Source organism: Arachis hypogaea, chromosome 8 (genome assembly GCF_003086295.3).
Source record: "Arachis hypogaea cultivar Tifrunner chromosome 8, arahy.Tifrunner.gnm2.J5K5, whole genome shotgun sequence".
Lineage (NCBI taxonomy): Eukaryota > Viridiplantae > Streptophyta > Magnoliopsida > Fabales > Fabaceae > Arachis > Arachis hypogaea.
Genome location: NC_092043.1, coordinates 2519085 through 2540926, shown reverse-complemented (window position 1 = coordinate 2540926; position 21842 = coordinate 2519085). Strand labels below are relative to the sequence as shown.

At 37.2% G+C, this 21842-nt stretch overlaps 2 protein-coding genes across 7 annotated transcripts; one reads left to right on the top strand and one right to left on the bottom strand.

Annotated features, from left to right (window-relative positions):
* Positions 1–10897: 10897 nt before the first annotated feature.
* On the top strand, positions 10898–19821 carry LOC112705654 (kinesin-like protein KIN-6). Of its 6 annotated transcripts, none has more exons than XM_025756543.3 (22): positions 10898–11539; positions 11634–11833; positions 12183–12306; positions 12408–12502; positions 12626–12761; positions 12934–12999; positions 13182–13244; positions 13390–13440; positions 13543–13625; positions 13712–13859; positions 14479–14521; positions 14667–14821; positions 14904–15026; positions 15204–15290; positions 15756–15838; positions 15935–16004; positions 16279–16434; positions 16528–17297; positions 17396–17471; positions 17912–18060; positions 18180–18252; positions 18655–18913. In XM_025756543.3, exons 1-22 carry the CDS (start codon positions 11033–11035, stop codon positions 18748–18750), a joined length of 3354 nt encoding a protein of 1117 aa, XP_025612328.1. In that variant the 5' UTR covers positions 10898–11032; the 3' UTR covers positions 18751–18913. The 6 variants fall into 6 exon arrangements, with proteins under 6 accessions (XP_025612328.1, XP_025612327.1, XP_025612330.1 ...); XM_025756542.3 differs by having other exon boundaries at positions 14664–14821; XM_025756545.3 differs by lacking the exon at positions 15204–15290 and having other exon boundaries at positions 18655–19821.
* Positions 19822–20348: 527 nt separating this feature from the next.
* On the bottom strand, positions 20349–21629 carry LOC112705652 (uncharacterized). Its single transcript, XM_025756541.3, has 2 exons — positions 21167–21629; positions 20349–20833 (listed from the first exon to the last, which is right to left on the bottom strand). The coding sequence occupies exon 1, from the start codon at positions 21547–21549 to the stop codon at positions 21202–21204; it is 348 nt and encodes a 115-aa protein (XP_025612326.1). The 5' UTR covers positions 21550–21629; the 3' UTR covers positions 20349–20833; positions 21167–21201.
* Positions 21630–21842: the final 213 nt, after the last annotated feature.

The window sequence follows — 21842 nt, the reverse complement described above, 5'->3', positions numbered from 1 at the left end:
ACTCACACAAGCTCCCAAATCACACATGCAATCATAAAAGGCAACTCCACCAATCCAACAAGATACTAAACATGGTTTGGGGTCACTACACTTTTCTGGAATAGACTTCATCAATGAAGAAATGGAACTACCCAATGACAACGTTTCCAACTCACTAATCCTATCTTTGTGTGTGCACAAGTCCTTTAAAAACTTAGCATACTTCAGAATTTGTTGAATGGCATCAAGAAGTGGAATGATTACCTCAACCTTCTTGAATACTTGAAGCATGTTTAGATCAAACTCCAGAGTTTTCTTGGCCTTCTTTACCATGGAAGGGAATGGAATGGGGATGAATTCATCCATTATGGCCTTCCTCTTGGGCTCCTTGAGGCTCACTTCTTCTTCCTCTTGCTTTGTGTCTCCCTCATCTTCCTCATATGGAACTTCAATAACCACTTCCTCCTCATGGATGTCTTTCATAGCCCTAGGAGGTATCTCCTCTAATGTAGTCCCTGACCGTAAAGTAATGGCATCGAGACTGCCCTTTGGGTTTGGAAGGGGTTGAGATGGAAGGTTAGAAGAGCTTGAGACTTGGTTGGTGTTGGTATTATTGGGAGGAGGTAGAGACATCCTTGAAAGTATTTCGGTTATGCTGGACAATTGAGCACTCATGTTACCAAATTATGCATTGAGGCTCCTAGTGTTCTCCTCATTTTCTCTACCATGGCCCTAAGTCTCTCTTGCTCTTGGTAGAGTGCACAGTTAGAGTCATCACCTTGGTTAGTGGAATAGAAAGAGGATTGGTTAGATTGTTGTCTTTGGTGAGGTGCTTGGTACCTAGGGTGGTTGTTTTGGTTTTGGTGAGGTGCTTGGTATGATTGAGTATGGTGGTTTTGGTTAGCTTGATGGTTATTGTTGTGATATTGGGAAGAAGATTGGTAGTTGTTGTGGTAATGAGAAGATGAGTTGTCTTGGTTCCATCTTTGATTGTGGTTGTTCCCTTGAGCATTGTCCATCCACCCGTGATTAGAACTATTACCATGAGAGTAATTGTTTTGGCTTTGAGATTGATAAGGTGGACGGTTGTTGAAGTTCACGTTAGCTACCGCAAGAGTGTAATCCTCTTGGACTTGATGGCATTGGTCGGTGTAATGTGCGGTACTAGAGCATAAATCACATACTTTAGGAGGTCATTCAAGTTGGAGGATTTAAGGTGGAGCTTGGATGGCTTGGATTGATTGAAATGCCTTTTGTTCTTTGTGAATCTCCTTGAGGAGAGTGGTCATGTCTCCAAGCACTTTGGTCAAAATTGATTCGGAAGGAGGCGCTTCCACCACACCCTTGAGAGGGTTGATCCTCACTCTTACATGTTGTATAGCCTCGGCGACATCATTGATCAAACTCCATGCTTCTGCTGCCGTCTTGTTCTTAGAAAGGAAACCACCACTAGAAGCAGTGAGCAATCTCTTATCTACCACGCAAACACCTCCAGTGAAATAGCTAATAAGAAAGTGAGTGTCTAATCCATGATGTGGACAAGATTCTAATAACCTCTTAAATCGAGTCTAATATTCATAGAGAGAATCTTGGTCTTTTTGAATTATACCGAAAATTTCCTTCCGGATGTAATCGGTCCTCTCCAGTGGAAAGAACTTGTCTAAAAACTCTCTTCTCAATAAGTCCCCTTCAGTCACCACTTCATCCGATTGGAAGTAGAACCACTCTTTTGCTGACCTCTCAAGTGAGAAGTGGAAAGTAAAAACCATGGTAGCAATCTCATCGGCACCACGCCTTCGAGCCATAGAACAAGCAACTTGGAATTCTCTCAAATGCCTAATGGGGTCTTGGCCCGATAGTCCATGGTACTTAGGAAGCAAATTAATCAAACTATTCTTCAACTCAAAATTCGTATCAAGATTTGGATACCTCGCTTGCAACGGTTGAAGAATGAGGTCCGGTGCTCCTTGTTCATGCAAGGTAATCCTATGTGGCTCCGCCATGTAGTTTTCACCTGTAGGATGCAAAGATGTATTACTAGTGCCAACAGAAGAATAGGAAATTATGGACTCTAAGTCACTCTCGGTTCCGTCTAGTGTTTCAGAACATTCCTCAAGAGAGGCCGAAGCACTAGTCGTGTAATCCAACTGCTGCCTAGCTTGCCGAGTGTGTAACAAGATTCTTTCAATCTCGGGGTCAAACTCGGCTAAGCAAGAGTTCAGTTGAGACCGAGTCGTTCAATTTAGAAGTCATAGCTCATGCATTAAAGGAAATATAAACTAAAAACAAAGTAATGAAAGCAAGTAAACTATCTACAATATTCACATATTCACATAACCAATATCAAAGCACACGTTGCAACCATTCCCCGGTAATGGCGCCAAAAATTTTATGGTAAGATTATTGTCGGTCTAAAATTTTCATCAATGGAAAGTCATGTAATAGTATAGTCCTAGACCAACTTATAACCCTATCGTCAAAGTTTGATTTGGTTGTCACAAAGTCAACCCCAATATAAAGTAACCGAGAGTATTGGTCTCAGGTCATCCTCAAGAGAATAGGCAAATATGTGCATCAATATTAGTTAGAATTCTGGGGTTGGGAGTCATAAACAAGAACTTAAACTACTAAGCTTAACATGCAAGCAATCTTAAAGTGCAAGTAACTAAACTAAGGCAATTAAAGTAAGATGTGAATGGATGCAATCTAAAAAGATAACATATAACGCTACTTCTATTCTAAGACTAAGCAAGCAACTAAACTAACAATAACAAGAACCAAGCAATTGGGATTCTGGGTTTCAAATATGAATGATAAAAGGAACTCTTGGCTAGGCATAGGAATTGGGGTCACCATCCTTGTCTAATAACCATATCTTGACAATTATGAGGAACCAAGCTCATTAAGTCTACCTCTATGCTTGAAGTATGTATAATGTTTACTTCAACACTTGAAGTACGTCAAATGGCTTGATCAATCTCAACTCATAAGTCCCAATCCAACTACCAATTAGCTTAGTAGTAGATTGGTGTTAATGGGTATCAACTTGACCACCAAGGTTCTCAAATCACCAAATCTATTATACCCAATGACTCATGATCACCCAATTTCCTTAGCTTAGGCCAAGAGTAAAGGAAACTACTCCATAATCAAAGAAAACATTTCATCAGACACATGGTATGCATTAACAAAAGACATATTCAAATTGTAAATTAATTGGAAATTACAAGTACCCACAAACAATTATCAACAAAAAGCAACTCAAATAACACTATCAATCATAGAAAACATCAATGCACTAATAGAAATTCAAGATCCACAAATTTCATGAAATGAGAAGAAAAAAGGAAATAACAAGAAAACATAAATTCACCACAAGATCTAGACAAAATTATAACTAGAGAACTCAAATTAAGTAATTGAAACTAAAATTAACAAGACCCAATTCCGAATTTTAACAAAGGAAGATCAAAACAAAATAAATCTAGAGAGAAGTAAGAGTTTCTCTCTCTAGAGAACAAGAACCAAAAACTAGCTAAAATTATGTGTATGGTATAAATGATTGATCCCCCCTCTTTCTCCCTTGAATTCCTGGGTCTTTTCCATGCAAAATCAAGTTGGATTTGGGACTGGAGCCTCTCAGAAACCGACAGCCACGATTTCATTAATGATGTCATGTGCTGGGCGTCACGCGTGCGCGTCATCTGAGTTTTGCGATCTACGCGTACGTGTCAGGCATGTGTACGCGTCGGTGGAATTTTTCCAAACCACGCGAGTGCGTCAGCTTTTGCGCGCCATCCCCAGCCACATGCGCCCACGTGTGTGCATCGCCACCAATTCTCCAAAGCTCCATTCTTCATGTTCCTTCCACTTGTGCATGCTTCCTTTCCATCTTCTAAGCCATCCTTGCCCTATAGATTTTGAATACACTTAACAAATACATCACAGCATCGAATGGTAATAGAAAAGGGTAAAAATATAGCATTTTTAAGTCAAAGAAGCATGTTTTAAACCATGAAGCAAAATTAGAAAGGAAACACAAAACCATGCAATTTATATGAATAAATGCAGAAAATATTGATAAAACCCCCCAAATTCTACACAAGATAAACTACAAAATTGGGGTTTATCATATATCACAAATTTCTAATCATGAGGAGACTCAAACTTGCAGGCTCACAATAAAATTGTATTCTCTTGAGGAGACTCAAAACAAATATGAAAAGCAAAAGGATTTCACAATAACCCAAAGCTAAACTTGACATTTAATGCCCTTTCATCGTGTTACTCAATAAATCATCAAAACAACCACAATCCAAGCACATGTAAATCACAAAACTTGACCCTACACTTGTCTACTTTGCCATTGAATAGAGTTGGAAACACAAAACAAAGTTACAGGTAAATTCTAGTTTCTAACCTTGCCAACCCGAATTTCAACACCTCTAATATGCAAGGTCAATTATTGGAGCGTGGTCCTCAAAATCTTAGTAAACCAACACATAATTTCGATTCAGCAACATTAAACCAAGATAATCCATATTGATCAGCATCATGCCATAATTCATCTTTACTGACTGAGGTATTATTATCAGCAACACCACACACAAAACAACAGCATAGAAGAACCAAAGCTAATCAATAATCACAACACATTCAATAATTAATACTCAGTAAATTAAAATAATAAAATCACAACACACACAAAACAGCAGCATAGCAAAACCAAACAGAGAAATAAATTTCACACATAAAAAATTACCAAAACACACAAAGAAAATAAAAGAAGAAAGCTACAAACCCTAAGATAGAAGACGTGGCGTGACTGAGTGTCGCGGACGACAAGGACCGCAGTGAGTAGGACGATTGAGAAGTAGACAGTGGCGCAGCTGAGAAGTCGATGACGGCTTGATCGAGAGGAGGAGGAAACGGCGGCGCTTGTGATGATTCTTCCTCTATGTGAGCGCGACGGCGGCGCAAGAGAGCACCTTCGAAGCTAGGAGCCTTGAACAGAGCACGAAAGAGGGAGACACCGAGACAAGGAGCACCTTCGAATGGACTTCGAATGGGACAGTGGCTATGGTGGAACAGAGCTAGCGCTGGTGGGACCGTGGCTGCGCGAAAGGGAGCGACTGAGCTCGCTGGCGTTGAGAGGAACGGCTAGCTCAAGGGTGATGGGAGGGACGAGGGAGGGTGTGCTGCTGCGCCGTTGGAGATTTGGAGTGGGTTAGGGTTGGTAACGTTAGAGTTGGGGAAGGGGGTTACTGAATGCTAAACGGCGCGTTTTGGGTGTTTTTGGGCAAAGCAAAAAATCGGCTGGGTCCCGGTTCGGTTCGACTGACCGGTTACTGGCCGGTTTAACAGTTCAACAACGGTTTTCATTTTTTCCGATTTTGGCATAAAATTGAATCGTAATTCTCATCGGTTTGCAGTTCAACCGGTTTGATCGGGCAATTCGAACCGATTTTCAGAACATTGCAATTTTTATTAAAACCAAACTCAAATCCAAACTTCTATACCTACATTCAGCTCAACAACATATCAAAGCACAGCAACATAGTACTAAATTCTTCACGTCACACCACCTTCAATCATGCTTCGTTATTACACAATTTCAACCTAAATTCCTCATTTTACATCAACAACACATCCACTTACTCAACATATATAATCATATCATCCTATCATTCATCACCAATTCTTCAATTAACATACTATTGCCAACATAGATAACAATCATCCAACACATTCAATTCACGTCATAATCATCATAAAGGGTGCTAAGCATTGAACATTTTCATGCATTCCAACCCATCCTATGGTCATCTAGCCTAAGTTTTCACAGAACATTATATATTAAATATGAGAAACCTAAACCATACCTTGGCCGATTTCTCGCCTAAGCTCAAACCACCAAAATTCAAGCTTCAATATTCCTAATCAACTCCAATGATTCCAGCCACCAAAGGTTGTTCCAAGAGCTCCAATTCACCAACTCAAACTCCAATTTAACATAAATTCAATCTAATTCATGTAATTCACTAAATTAGCACTAGGGTACACCAAATTGGATAACCCACAAGGGTTTAGAGTTTCTTTACCTTACCCATTGATGATTAGAGTATAATCCAATAATTATCCAATGTTAGATTGCACCTAAACCACCAAAATTATCAAAATCACTCAAAACTCAAACTAATTTTACACAAAAAGGGGCATAGAGAATTGTGCACAAATTTGAGAAATACATACCTTTTTATTTAGATAGAATTAAAGAGGACTCCAGGATAAACGCATGGCTACAAACGACTCATCAATCGGAACTCTGGATTGAAAGTTACAAGGATTTGAAGTTGGAAGTGGAATGTGAGTTAGAGTTCTCTTTACTCTTCTCTCTTCTCACCGTGGATCCCTTTCCACAAATTGAAAATAGAAGTATTGTTCTTGCAAGGGGGAAGAAAGGGGTTAAATGGGTTGGGTCTTGGGCCTAATATGGGCCCGGTTCAATCGGTTTAATCCGGTGGTCCAATTTTGGGTCAAAACCTTTAAAATTAGTGATAAAATTTTTGTTTTAATTACCTCTATCTTATTTTATATTAAAATTTACATTTCTAAATTCATTATTAAAATTTAACTTATTGATTAATTATTCGCTAATTTTACGAGGTTTACAGCCATTATTTCATCTAGCTAGACTATTTTTACTATCATAAAATAACATAAATCATGGCCACCTAAAAAAGATCGGTGTTAAAAGGTTGCAGAAATTTTATAACACCAAAGAAATTATTATCTCAACGGAACATTAAATTCCACTTTTCGACAATGCTCACAGAAATATCGATCCTTATTCTCGAAAACTTTTCTAGGACAACTCTTACATGAGGCATAATATCAATCGTGGGTGCCAACATCGACAAACACCATAGTGGCTAAAACCTAAGTGGAGCCTTCTTAGTGGAATATAGACTCTCATTTTGATAACATTGACAATGCAACAAATTTAGTGTTAATACAAAAAGGTAGGAAGTGAGCTCACATAAGTCATGTTTAAAACTTCTTCAATTGTATTGATTAGAAAGGCACCTCCCGAAAGTTCATCACTCACTGAATACTAAGGTTGGGACTTTATATGATTAATTCGTTGTGAGCCAATGTCACCTTCTTTCAATAAGCTAACTCGAAGTAATGCAAAAAATAAAATACCGTTATCACTATATACAGGTCTGCCTAAATAGATATACAAAGTACTCTCAAATTAACTTAATTTCAGTATTTACATACCGGTTTTTGAATGCAACAACATTAGGGAAGTCAGGGTTAAGGAAAACTATTGAGGCATAAAGACTATTTTGAACATTAATCTCATTGAGGTACTGATTTGGCTTGAAGAGTTGAGCGACCAATATCAATGGCTCACCATCATTCTTATTAACAAATGGAGTTACCTTGCCAATCATTTCACCAAATACAGTCTGCACTTCATCATGTTTTTCTTACAATATTGTAAAACATATAAGAATAACTACAACGGAAATTACTATTTAATGACACACAAAGGAAGCCAGCAAAATGACTTATTAAAGATCCTCTAGATATGGTACCATGCATTTATTTTTTTTACTTGATTTTATAACTATTGGTCTAGCATCCTCCTTTTCAGCAATGTGACCAATGCAATCTATACCATAGAGGAGATAAAAAAACACACAATAAATCAACCACAAACAAAATAACAAAACCAAATAATCCAATAAATTATTTATCAATGATCTCATCACTATATTACCTAGGATAATGTTCAGATTAATAGAATCAATTGCTTCAATTTATGGAAAGGAGATGAATCAAACAGGATTTAGTTGAAATGACTCACTGGAGAGAGAGCACTGACAGAAGTTTTCATGTAAAAACTTAGCTTGAACTTGTGTGCAGTTGTCCTCACACCTTTCGAATTTGATTAAATTCCAAACTCACAAAAAACAGTCTTAAAGACTGATGAGCGGATATTTCATATGCTTTTTGACATCATTTTCATATAGTTTTTAGTAGTTTTTATTGATTTTTTTATAGGTTTTAGTGTTAAATTCACATTTTTGAATTCTAATATGAGTTTTTGTGTTTTTGAGCAATTTCAGGTAATTTCTGGCTGAAATTAGGGAGCTGGAGCAGAAGTCTAATTCAGAGACAGAGAAAGCACTGCAGATGCTGTCTAGATCTGACCTACCTGCATTCGAAAGAGCTTTTCTAGAGTTACAGAAGTCCAAATGGAGAGCTCTCAATGGATATGGAAAGCTCACTTTTGGATCTTTCCAGAAATATATATTAGTTCATACTTTGCTTTAGATTAAAAGGCCCAAAACTGGCGTCCAACGCCAACTTCCTGCCCCCTTCCAGACGTCTAGCGCCCAAAGAGTAGAGAGCAATGTACAAACGCCCAAAGAGGACCCCCTAGCTGGCATTCCACACCCAAGAGACCTCATAGCACGTGGATCTCATCAAAGCTCAGCCCAAACACTCACCAAGTGGGCCCCAGAAGTAGATTTTAGCACTAAATAGACTGTTTTACCCTTACTATCTTTTTAGTATTTAAAGTGTATTTTATATAATAATTAGAGATCTACGCACACCATTCAGCCCTATTTTTTATTTTACTTTGTATTTTTACTTCATTATGAGTTTCTAAACCTCCTAGATTGAGGGAAGGAGCCCTGCTGAGTCCTATGAATTAATAAAAGTACTACTATTTCTCTTCGATCCGTGTTTGATTAATTCTAAGATGTATATTCGTACTTCATCGTGGTGAATAGAATGATCTAACCAATTAGCTCTCTTCATCACATTAAAACGAACGTGCCTGATAAATATTCGCGTCTACTTGGGTCAGAATGCATCTTTCACCGGACAAGGACGACCAACAACTATGTTTATACATCTCTCAGACGGTTAATCCATGACTTCGTTGGGGACTTCTCGAAACACCAGTTCAGCTGATTTCCGGGGAGATTAGGGTCTCCGTGGTATAGGGTAGAATCCATAGAAGCAGCGTTTGCTGATCCGGAAGATTCGACCTTGTCTGTGGCGTTTTGAGTAGGATCGCCAAGAGAATGAACTGCTAGAGCTTCACCCTCCGTCAAATTGAATGACCACGGGCAATGGCGTTTGATCTGTAGCAAAGGAGATCAATGACCACGGGCAATGGCTTTGATCACATACAACCTGTCATAGAAGAAGATCATTCACAAGCAGAGAAGACAATAGTACTAGAGTTCATTCAGAAAGACAAAGCAACTCCAATCCTTAACCCTATTCCTATCAGTATTTTCTACCTCTTTTTCTTTATTCTGCATTACATAGTTTCTCTTGATGAATAAAAAAAACAACAACCTTCTGACTTTGCCTGACTAAGACCTGCAAGATAACCATAGCTTGCTTTAAATTACAATCCTCATGGGAACGACCCTGACTCGCTCAGGTATTACTTGGACGACCCAGTGCACTTGCTGGTATAATAGTATGAAGGTGTGGGGATTTGTGCGCACCAAAGACCACCACATTGTATACGATCACCCTTAACAGGCACAGATACAAACACACACAAATTAAGATGCATAAACTTCACAAATTAATATCACCATAGCTTAAAATAAGTAGTAGGATACATATCATTTCATCCTAGAGCACCAACTCTAAGCTGCATACATCTGTGGAATTTCATGAGTTAAGAATTTCATATAAATAAACAAATCTAACAATCAAATTCTAAGCCAGTTTTTGTTGCATTGATGTCTGCAACATGATTAATCTTTTGATTAAAAGCATCTGTTAGAGTCATATGGAGGACAGGAAGTATTTAAAGCTCTGTAATAGTAGGATGAAAGATTCAACAGACAAAATAGTTATGGTAAAATAAAACTACCGGCTTCCAATATATAAAGACCATGTCATAAGAAAAGTTCTTCACCTGATTTTATATTTCACGAAGTTGTGCCAAAATTAGGCCAATGTTTAAACTAACGGACTAAATTTTTCAATTTAGTAAAACGTGTTGGGAATCCGGGATTAAGTCCACTCAACCAATCAGAGCAAAGTATCAATCGTTGATCCCATCGTTTGGGATTGATGATGTTTTAACATGTGCTAAACACAATGGATAAAAAGGGTACCTTAGAATTTAGGAGAAAGATTGCTACTTCTTTTCCTCTTCTCCATCAGACACAATGATTTCTCAATCCATTGTTTATCCTAATCATCCAATCCAAAACTAGCATTTTCGTTTTCTTTCGCTAGATGGTGGTTTTGGAATTGCTGCAAGATTCACTCCCTTCATCCCACTAGACAAACGTCTTGCCCGAGAAGATTCCACCAGGTAAAAAGTTTTTGCTGAGGAGTAAAACACAAAATTGAAATAACTTTGTTTCCACGCGTCGAGCTTATGGAGGCGGAATCAAAGACATGTGTTGGGGTTTTAGAACAGAAGTAACTGTTTTGCGTCTCTTCTTTTAGTTAGCGTTTGTTTTGAGGTATTGAGACGGAGGCTGCGAAACTGGGACTCAATATCATGTTTGTTAGTTCAGAGACTAGTACTAAAATTTCAGTATTTCAATACTTTCAAAAAGTGGGAACACAGGAGACTGAAATTTTTGGAAACGGAGACTGAAACTTTAATAATATTTTATACCTAAAATATCTTCATTTCAATTAATTAATTTCAACTTTACCTTTTGTACAAATTAAATTAGAACTTCATTCTTATTTTAGTGTCTGTTTCCCACTTTATACCAAATATAATACAAAAACTTATTTTAATCTCAATTTTTATCTTTTCAATTTCAGTCTTTCAGTCTTTAATCTCCCTTCCAAACGCTACCTTATATATTAAATGGATTAGCGCCCAAAGCTATAGCTCAGCTTAAGCGTATATACACTGAGCCGTTTTTTTCAAAATGAAAAGTTTATTAATTTTTAAGTATTTAAATCTTCCCTCATTTTTTGTTCTTGTTTGCGTTTAAACTCTCAAACAGAGAAAGAGAACATAGAGCAAAATTACACGATGGAGGACTTGAACAGTTCAACGCCGTGCCCTTACACCGTGACGATTCGCCGGAACCCCCATCGGAAAGCTCGCAACACGCCGAAATACACTCCACAGAACTTCAACTTGCGCGAAATTCCACCATTTCCCAACGACGACGTTTTGTTCGCTGCGCAGAACATGCCAGAGGTTCCCTCGGCGGCATCCATAGAAAACAAGCAAGAAAACGATAACCTCAGAGTTTTCCTCAGAATCCGACCCCTCCCTACCGAGTCGCCAAGTCGAGCTCCGCACGAGAGAGGAAAGAGCGTGTGGCCTCAGAATCCAATGAAGAAGAGCAGCGCCGCTGCAGCAGCAGCATCCAAAACCTCGAAGAAGAAGAAGAGCTCCGATACTTCGTGCATATTGGTGAACGATTCACAGTCAGTGACGTTTTCTCCCCCTTTGGATTTGCAGGATTCGAAGCGAATCAAATCGGAGACGTACAGAGGTTTCTCTCATGTTTTCTCTTCTGATTCTTCTCAGGTAAGGAACCGTACTTATTCTCTTTGTTTTGTTCTCTTAAGCTTGTAGAGTTATGTGCTTTTTTTTTTTTAATTACTTGGAATTTTAATTTCAGTTTGAAGTGTATGAGAGAATGGTGAAACCTATGGTGGATGCGTTTCTTGAGGGTGAAAGTGGAATGGTGGCTGCGCTGGGGCCTAGTGGATCCGGCAAGACACACACTGTGTTTGGGAGCCCAAGGGATCCTGGAATGGTGCCCCTGGTCCTCCGCCATATTTTCAAGGAGACTCTGTCAGAGGCCAAAAACTCACCTAGGTATAATGTTTTACTGCATTTCGTATCATTTGTATGAATTGTAGTTGCACAGATTAGCTACACACGTTTCCATTTTTTCGGTGGTACTGTGAAATTGATTATGTTATGATAGCCAAACTTAATTTGTTCAGTTGGAAAGTGTTTGTTTGAATGAGCAAAATATGCCAATGTCCCACCATAGATGGCAGTTCCAGATTACCAAACAGAGAACATATAACTTTAAGACTAAATTGATTTCAGTGTTTGTTCAAATTTCAGTTATTCTTGTAACACAAACATGTTGGCACAGTCATAGGCTTTGAAATGCGGCTAGAACTGTTTTTTAACATTTATATTGTTCAACTGGCAGATCCTTTTATATCTCAATATTTGAGATATGTACGGAACGCGGCAAATCAGAGAAGCTTTATGATTTATTACCAGATGGTGGTGAACTGAGCATGCGACAGTCGGCCATAAAAGGACTGCAAGAGGTTAATTTCTACATATTTGTTAATTTGACATTATTTTGTTTCTCCATGTGTATAATATATGGAATTCATCATTTTTCATATTCTTGTGTTTGTCCTAGCAGGTTCTCATCTCCAATACTGAACAGGCAGAATCTTTAATAGCACAAGCAGTTGCAAAACGTGCAACTGCAATGACAAAAACAAACAGTCAGTCAAGGTAAAATAAAAAAGAAGAATTTGGGAATGTTTTTTCCTTACCCCAGAAAAGGGGAAAATAGTAGCTTATTAGCGAACCAACCATGTTGATTATTAATTTCGTTTGACTTTTGGGTTCTTACAGCCGGTCACAATGCATCATTAACATTCGTGATGTTCCCGTAATGTGTGAGGGAGTGTTGAATCCCAAGTCAGATAGTGTTGTTTTGTCTATCATTGACCTTGCTGGAGCAGAAAGAGAAAAGAGAACTGGGAATCAGGTTCATTCCTTTTTACCAAACTATTGTAGGCAAAGATGGTTAATTTGGAGTTTGTGTTGATTAAGCCTTGTAGTTTTAGACAGTAGCATAACATATTAGTCTGATAGGGAGTGCCTATTGTAGAAATTTTGCTTTTGTCTTTATGCCGAGTTATGTTTTTGTGATATTGTAGGGGACAAGGTTGCTTGAAAGCAATTTCATCAACAACACGCTAATGGTGTTTGGCTTATGCTTGAGAGTACGTAGCCTATACTTCTAATTATAAATTGAAGCTGTTGGTTGTTGCACTTTAAGCAGACAGGACTTACGTGCTTTTTGTACACTACTATCGTCATTTGGCAAATGTTGAACCTCTTCACCTCTTCCACTCTACTTCTCTATTTGTTCTGTATATACTTTGTTGATTATCTACCCTTTCAGTCTTTGTTGGAGCACCAAAAAAATCCCAAGAAGCCATTGCAAAAGCACTTCCAGAATTCAATGGTAATGTTTTGTTATGATTTTTATTGGTTTTTGATGGATTATATTTTCCTCACTTGTTAACTTAGTTTACAGATCTCTTCTAGACTAACTTTGTAAATAGGAAAGAAAAGGTTACAAAACTGACTTTTTTTGAATACTACTACAGTTGACTAGGTACATGCGAGATTATTTGGTTGGGAAGAAGCGGATGACTTTGGTAAGCATATCTTCTAAAACTAGCCATTTTGAGTTATGACATACTTGCTGTAATGTATGATGAATTTTATAATTTTCTAATTTATATATGTGGTGTTAATAGCTTTTAACAGCAAAGTCAGGAGTTGAAGATTATCTGGATACTTCGCACCTGTTGAGACAAGCTTCTCCATATATGCAAATCAAGTAAATTCATTGTCATCCTGTATTTTGTCTAATTTCACTTTCACCACCGAATATTGGCTTCTAAGGCTATCTTTCAATGTTTTAAGGTACAATGAAGCTGAACAACCAAATATGGCTCCCAAAAAGAGGCATCACCAAGCATCATCTACTATGGATTGGGCAAAACCATCACCGATAATAAGAGTAGAACACCGAAAGAAAATGAAACTTGACACTAGTGAAGATGCTGTACAGGTTCTCCTTTACTTCCAAGTTCTAATCTAGGTTTCTTAAAATAATTAGAGATTTTTTTTATTAGCTTATAATTACAGCTAAATCTTTTGTTCACATTCTTACGTCATGGATTTTGAATTCTCTTCACATGAGCTATTTGCTATTTTGGACAGCTGAGGCTTTCTAAACTTGCAGTTTTAGATAAATATTTTTTACTTCCATTATCGCAGTATCCAATGGCAAAGTGCTGCATATAAAATATTAAGGAAGTTTTCATTTGGAATTCGGAAAGTGGAATTTCAAAACCAGAAGATGAAAAATTGGGATTGGATTTTAGAATGGAGTCATTATTATGACAATGACGAATCTAGATAATTTACAAACTACCACAATGTCATGTTTGTGACTTGTGATGTTCAGGACTGTTGATGTTCTATAGTTGTAACCTTGTGTTTATATTTGTGTCAGTATAATGTGTGTCCTCTTCATACCTATTTCTATGAAATGATTTTTTTCCCTGTGCAATTTACGTAAGCCACTTAATTATGGATTGGATTCAAGGAACCGAATAAAGCTATTTTCATGCAGCATACTAAATGAGTGAATGATCCATTATAATATTTCTTTTTGTTATTTTCAGAATGATGGAACAACCATTGATGAATCAAACACTTCTAAAAAAGGTAGACATTATACTTGATTTTTCTTCTCTGTTTGTTTCTTTTTTTTTACTTCCTCTTCCTGTCCTGCTCGATACTACACATAGGGATCCATCAATCCATTCTTTTTACATTGGATCTGAATTCTAAAGTATTGAATTTGTAGCAGACGGTTCAACATTGTGCAAATTAGATGCAAGCCATCCTGTTTCTTTCAACTTAAAGTGTGATAGCCAGTCCCAGAGGGAAAGAAGCCATATTATAATGAGGAATTTTGCTAAAGTTTTATGGAGTGTGCTGAAAGAATATAATTCCAAATTGAAGGTAATAGGGAGAAGAAAATTTAAGGGTGCCTTGACATTAATGTCTATAGATATTCCATTCTAAATTACATTTTTATAATCAGGTTGCAGAGAAGGAAATACAAAGTCTTAAAGAATGCATCGGATATGAGAAGGAAAAACTTTTAGTGCTGGAAACAGAATTTAACGAGTTTAAGGCTCACTGCACTTGTTGCAAAAGAGGGAAGGTAAAAAGTGATTTTGAATTTTTCAAGTGAAGTTGGATGTATTTTGTATATTAGGATTCATTACACCAGCAAGTAATTTTAGGCTTCAATATAAACAGTAACACCTGCTAGATGCATTATGCATACCATTGAATGTCTCAACTGATAAAACATTGAATTTTATGTTGCCTTTTGTAGTTTCCAATAAACATCGTTATGAATAGGAATCATCTCAGGATAGTTTTGACTGGTCAGATGAAGAGGTTATTGTTAAAACTCAGATCGGTTAGTTGTGACTAATGTCCATGTCTAATGATCTTCGGCTTGTGGTTCCAGCTCGTCCTTTTTCTTCCTTCTTTGCTTTGAACTTATGTGCTTGATCCAAATTTGTATACTTTGTAATATGTAGGGAGGTTTGGATCTCCTTGCTATTTATTATTTCTCTTGGTTGAATTTTGTGATATTGGTTTGTGGTCATTTAAAATTAAAGGCCATGTTGACTTTGCTAGTTGGTATATTTAGGTTTTAATATATTTAAAAATCTTTTGGCTGGTGAATTGAAACTCCAATAGATTAAGTTGACCAGGTATACTACCAGAGGCATCCCATCATAATGTGTTTCGTAATAGCTGTATGCTATGTATTTCAAGTGTAAATTTGCACAATTCATTTGGGTTAAATTTACCCCAACCAAACATAGGATGTGAGCTTCAAATTGCAATGTTATTACGTATTTTATTAACTATACAGGAATCAACGAAGCCTAAACTTGTAGAATCTGATGAAGAACCTACACCTACTTGTTCCCAGTTGGATTTTGAAAAATCAAACCGGTTAGTCATGTGAATAATGAATGATCTTCTGCATATTTTTCTTGGCTTTAAACTGATATGCTTGTTCTATAATTCCTGTTTGGAATAATAATATAGGGAAGTTTTGAACTCCTTGTCAAAGAACCAGAATTCATTTGAGGTTGAGGCTGTGGACAATATATCAAGTGTGAGTTGAGTCTCCTTGTTAATGTGCACGTGCTATTTGTTACTTATTGTTAATTGATTTTTACATGGTGATTTGAACTCATTTATATTTAGAAGATAATGCACTGTGAATTTTCAATGACCAAAAAACTGGCTGTAGTATTAACTGGCAAATATAGGCTACATTAAGAGTTAACTCATCTAATGTGTGAACCGACATACTGGTTCTGTGTGTAGATTTTAATTATAGGCAAGCTTCAGATTGCATCATATATGTTTTCTGCTCATCTTTTCAGGATACATCTTGTGCACCACCATCAAATGTGTCTAGAGTTGATCAAGGAGATGTACCCGAGCTTAGTACATCCTTTACACATTCAGATTCTGAGAACTCAGAACTGTGCTGCTATGATGCTGTGACAGTTGACGAGGCTGCGAGCAAGATATTGAATGTGAGTTGTTTTCCATTTGTTAATATGTGCATGCCATATTTACCTTATTTTTTTTTTATCTTTATGTTTCACCATTTGGCGTCCGTTCCTCAGGAATCATCTGAGCTTAAAATTGTTGAGTCAAATGGGGAGCCTATGCTTGGTGCTTGTACACGGTCAGATTCTAAAAAATCAAACAATAGTGATGAAATAGATGGAAAGCCTGTACATGGTTTTTCTTGGGCACAACCAGACTCTGAAGAGTTCGATAGAAAGTCTATGGATGGTGCTTCATGCACACAGTCAGATTCTGAAAAATCAGATAAAACTAATGATTCAGATGTAAAGTCTATGCATGGTGCTTCTTGTACACTACCAGATTCTGACGAATCAGATGGAAAATCTACGCATGGTGCTTCTTGTACACTACCAGATTCTGATAAATCAGATGGAAAGTCTACGCATGGTGCTTCATGTACACAATCAGATTCTGAAAAATCAGATAAAACTGATGATTTAGATGCAAAGTCTATGCATGGTGCTTCTTGTACACTACCAGATTCTGAGAAATCAGATGGAAAATCTACGCATGGTGCTTCTTGTACACTACCAGATTCTGACAAATCAGATGGAAAGTCTACGCATGGTGCTTCATGTGCACAATCAGATTCTGAAAAATCAGATAAAACTAATGATTCAGATGCGAAGTCTATGCATGGTGCTTCTTGTACACTACCAGATTCTGACGAATCAGATGGAAAGTCTACGCATGGTGTTTCATGTACACAATCAAATTCAGGAAAATCAGATAAAATTGAGGAGTCAGATGGAAAGCCTATGTCTGGCGCTCCTTGTATACAAGCAGATTCTGAGAAATCAGATCGGTTAGTCTTGTGACTAATGATCTTCCTTAGTGGTACCAGCTTTCCTTTCTTGTGTTTGAACTAATACGCTTGTTCCTTATTCCTGTCTAATTCTATAGGGAAGTCCAGGCCTCCTCGTCAAAACCCGGGCATCATATTGGTTTGGAGGTGGAGGACGCAATCAAGAAATCATGTGTGAGTACTATTTGTGCTCTATATATTGATTTCCTCAAGTTTAGTTGTGGCAATTGAAAATCTAATGATGATGATTACGTTATGTAAAATAACCGACAATGACAATAACTAAGCATTGTCATTATATTCTTCTTATGTATTTAAGTCAACTGTATGTAAACTTAAGGTCAAACTTATGCATGAAAAAGAGGCCAAACTTATTTTGTCTTTAGGAGACTATAATTCAATTCCATTTTAGCTAAATAGAGTCGTCAAAGTATCCAATTCTTGCTTGCTACTTGGTCATCTAAGTTCAAAATCGCCTATATTAGAAGTTTAAGCATAAAGTCTAGTATGATATGTATTTAACCTTTAGTATGTAGGAAAAGGAAATCAAGCTTGTATGTTTTAAATAGTAGCTGTTATATGAACTAACCATCCCTCTTTTAATCCATTTTCAGGGATCGTTGGCATCTTCATCGTTAATCAAAGACGTGGTTTTGGATTCATCTTCTCCCGAAGGTATTTCATCTAGTACACGTGACCTTGTGGGAGATCCACGTGGTGAGATAGGAATCAATAACTCCTGCAAACCTCTGAGACCGAAAAGGTAATTTTGTTTTTGTATTAATGAATCAATGTTTAACCATGCCATGTTTTGTTTTTGTTCCACGCTTGCGGATTTCATTTTAACGGATTATATCTTATTATTTTATGTCTCTTTATCAGAACACTTATGCCCAAGTCATCCATGTTATCAAGGGACTTTACCTTTGATATTGACGAGAGCGAGAAATTTAAGGTGATTATATGTAGACTTGTAGTCTGTGGTTCTCTGCAAGTCCAACTTATATTCGCTTTTTGTTTTCTTTGTTTTTTTTTTTTTTTGTCTCTTTCAGTGTTTTGAACTTTTGTTCATACGATAAGTTTGCATTAAAAATACTAGAGTCCAGTATAACTATGCTATGGTGGTTATGGTAACTATGCAAGTGTTGTTAAATTAAAGTCACATTTTTTTTATTTATTTTGGTAATACTTTCTTTTAAGCAAACACTTTTTAAAAAGCCCTGTTTAACAATAAAAAAGCATTATTTTAATTTTAACAATACTTTTTAAAATATTATAGTTACCGTAGTCATCATCATAGTTATATTGGAATGACCCTAAAAATATATGTAAGGTTCGATATTTGTATGGTTTGCAGGGGACAAGAAAGTTAGCTGCAATTGATCAGAAAATATCAAATGGTAGCATCACTCTTCTGCGCTTGCTTAAAGCTAAAAACAACCCTCATCTGTAGCGTGACCACTAAAGAGCTAAAGGAAGTCAATGCAGTAGGAACTAAATTCTGCAACCTTCATCACTTTTAATACTCATTAAACGGTAGGATGTATTTTTTGGGGGAAGGTTATAAATATCTGTGCCCTGCTTGTACAATAGGCGTTTTGGGCTCTTTCCCACAATTAAGCCTTTAACTAACATTGTAAAAAGCTGCCCCGAGAGAGGGACTAAAGTAGGGATGGCAACGGGTCCCCATGGGGGCGGGGACATGCCCCCTGCCCCCCGCCCCCGCCTCCATTATCCGTCCCCATCCCCGCCCCGTCCCCGCGACGGGTAACGGGGGCCCCGTATCCGCCGGGGATCCGGGTCTCCGTGGATATCCGCGGATTTTTATAAAAAATAATAAAAATTGAAAAAAAATTAGAAAAAAATTAAAAAAATAGTGTATTGTATATAATTTAGTATTTTACTTACATCAATATCTACTTTAATATTATGAATTACATGTATAGCACTCAAATACTTAACCAAAAATTCAAAATCAAAGTAAAATAATAAAAATTTCAAAATAATTATAACAAATGCTTAACCAAATCATAATAATTATAACAGAAAAAGCAAACAAAGATAATGAAGATGATAACAAATGCTTAATTATAATCATATAAATTATACTTAACAAAATCACAATACACACAAATGGGGTATTCTAGTCTTTTTACATAAACGGGGTTTAAACGGGTCTCCACGGGGCGGGGACCTCTATCCCCGCCCCCGCCCCGTTTAATATACGGGGCCCCGTCCCCCATCCCCGCGGGTACAAAATCGTCCCCATATCCGCCCCGTGACGGGTAAATCCCCGCGGATACCCGCCCCGCTGGGGATTTTTGCCATCCCTAGACTAAAGTGTGTGTCAAAAAAAAAAAAAAAGAATGGAGTGACAAAAGAAAAGAAAAAATGAATGTTCTGATGTTTTTCCCTGGTATTTGAATATTATGATTGTCATTTCAGCACTCAGTCTTACATTGAACCTTGAACGTTAGGTGTATAAAAGAGTACAATCTATTCATGTTTTCGTAGACATGTGCAATACTGACCCAATGTATGGTTTCAATTACAAATATTAGTTGGAACTCGCATCCATTTGGCTAAAAGCATTCTTGACCTCCATGAAAGTAGCTTTTGATTTCTGATATTATTCCTATTGAAAACTATTAATATGTCAGAAAATTATTCGCAGAGTATCATGTTTCTCACCATCAGAATGGTACTTCAGTGCATGGGTACTATGTAATTATTTATAGTTAGATTGAAGAAATAGAAACATAAAGAAGTCACCGACGAAATTCCTGTTAGGAATTTTCTTTGCTTACATATGATCCCATCTATCTAATTACATGGAGCCTTTTTTGTTGTTACTTCCCGCAACGTTGGCGTGTGTCTTCACATTTTGTGGGTCAATATGGCATTTTGGTTTAGTTGCCAGTCTGATTCTCAACACAGTAGCGTTAAAATCATTATTAATATTGATGTTTATTTGACTTGTTCGCAACTATTAATTCGTACATCACTTAATAAATATTTTTTGGATAAAAGTTATTGAACAGAATAGAATAATTAGTTAAAATAAGATGCATCACTAGAATAAAAAGCATAACATAATAACCCACTTATAATGTTATACACAATATCTAATATAATACACTGACTATAGTGTACTCGCTGGCTACTTAAGGAACGAGATATTATACGAAAAGCGCTAGATATATTCATCGAGCATGGTCCCCCTTCACTCCTCTAGCCAGCCAGGTGTAGATTTCATTTTCCCATCACTCCGACAAGCAATAATAATATTAACATGTCCGTAGTGAAAATATTAATAAATAAATAAAATCAAGTCGTACACAATGTTCGTCGTGAGAAAACAAAGTTTACTCGGCCAATAGAGTGAAGAGCAATTACCAAAAATCCACATGTATATTACCAAGAAGAAGTGATCACACCTTTCACCTCCGCCAACCAATGACTCTACCCACTCTGCTCCCTCCTCCTTCATCCAACAGGCACCACATTCATATCACTCTTAATTATAACATCCTTCACTGTATCACGCAGCAAATAATGCCAAGAGACTTTAAATTTAAGATCAAAACTGAAATTCACTGTGCATTGGTACCAAACAAAATGGAAATTCTTATTTATTCACATGAAATTCCATCTATCTATCTCCGATCAACATTTTACACAAAGCTATTAGTATATAAGTATATATACTCTAAATTAATATGAACAAACACCAAACATTGAGTAAAGCTGCCGCATATATATAATACCTAACCCAAAATAAAAATAATAATAATAATAACAAAATCCAAGCGGAAATCTTGTAGTAACAGCAACGATATACATTTATATATGTTGGTCTCTCTCTGTACCTTTACTAGTATTATGAATTTTGGAAACTGAAGTGTTAGAAAGCCGCGTAAGGAATCTGCTGGGGGAGTCTGAAACGGATGTGAGAAGCTGGGGATCTAACCGCGACGCCGTGCCAGCATATGCCTCCCTTGCACATCTCATGGTCATGATGGTTAATTAGGCTCTGAGCATGATGGCGGCTGAAAGGACACGTGGCTTTACGCGACACATCCCAAGTGAGTGTGGCCACAAGGATAAAAGCTACTACGGTGGTGGACACAATCACCACAAAGCCACCGCCGAAGCTTTGACCACACACAATAAGCCCGTATGCCTTAACGCACGCGATCACTGCTACATAGATGATCGTCAGGTTGCTCACAACTACATCACATACCGCCATCAAAAGAGAAATGACTTTAACTACTGGCTTGCGTAGCTTAGACACATTCCGTTGCTTTTGTGACTCTCTAACTCTTAGGAATTGCAATGAATAATTGAATATAAGAAAAAAGGGAAAGTGAAATGGATCCACTACTTTGTCGTCCACCCGCCAATTTTTTCAAACACCAATAATCTCCATCCACGTGTCTGTCGTTCCATTTATTCTTACGTGTCGCTTATGAGTTTGCTTTCCCTATCTTTAACCATCTTTACCAATTTCCACCCTCTTCGTGCTCTTCTTACTCATTTATG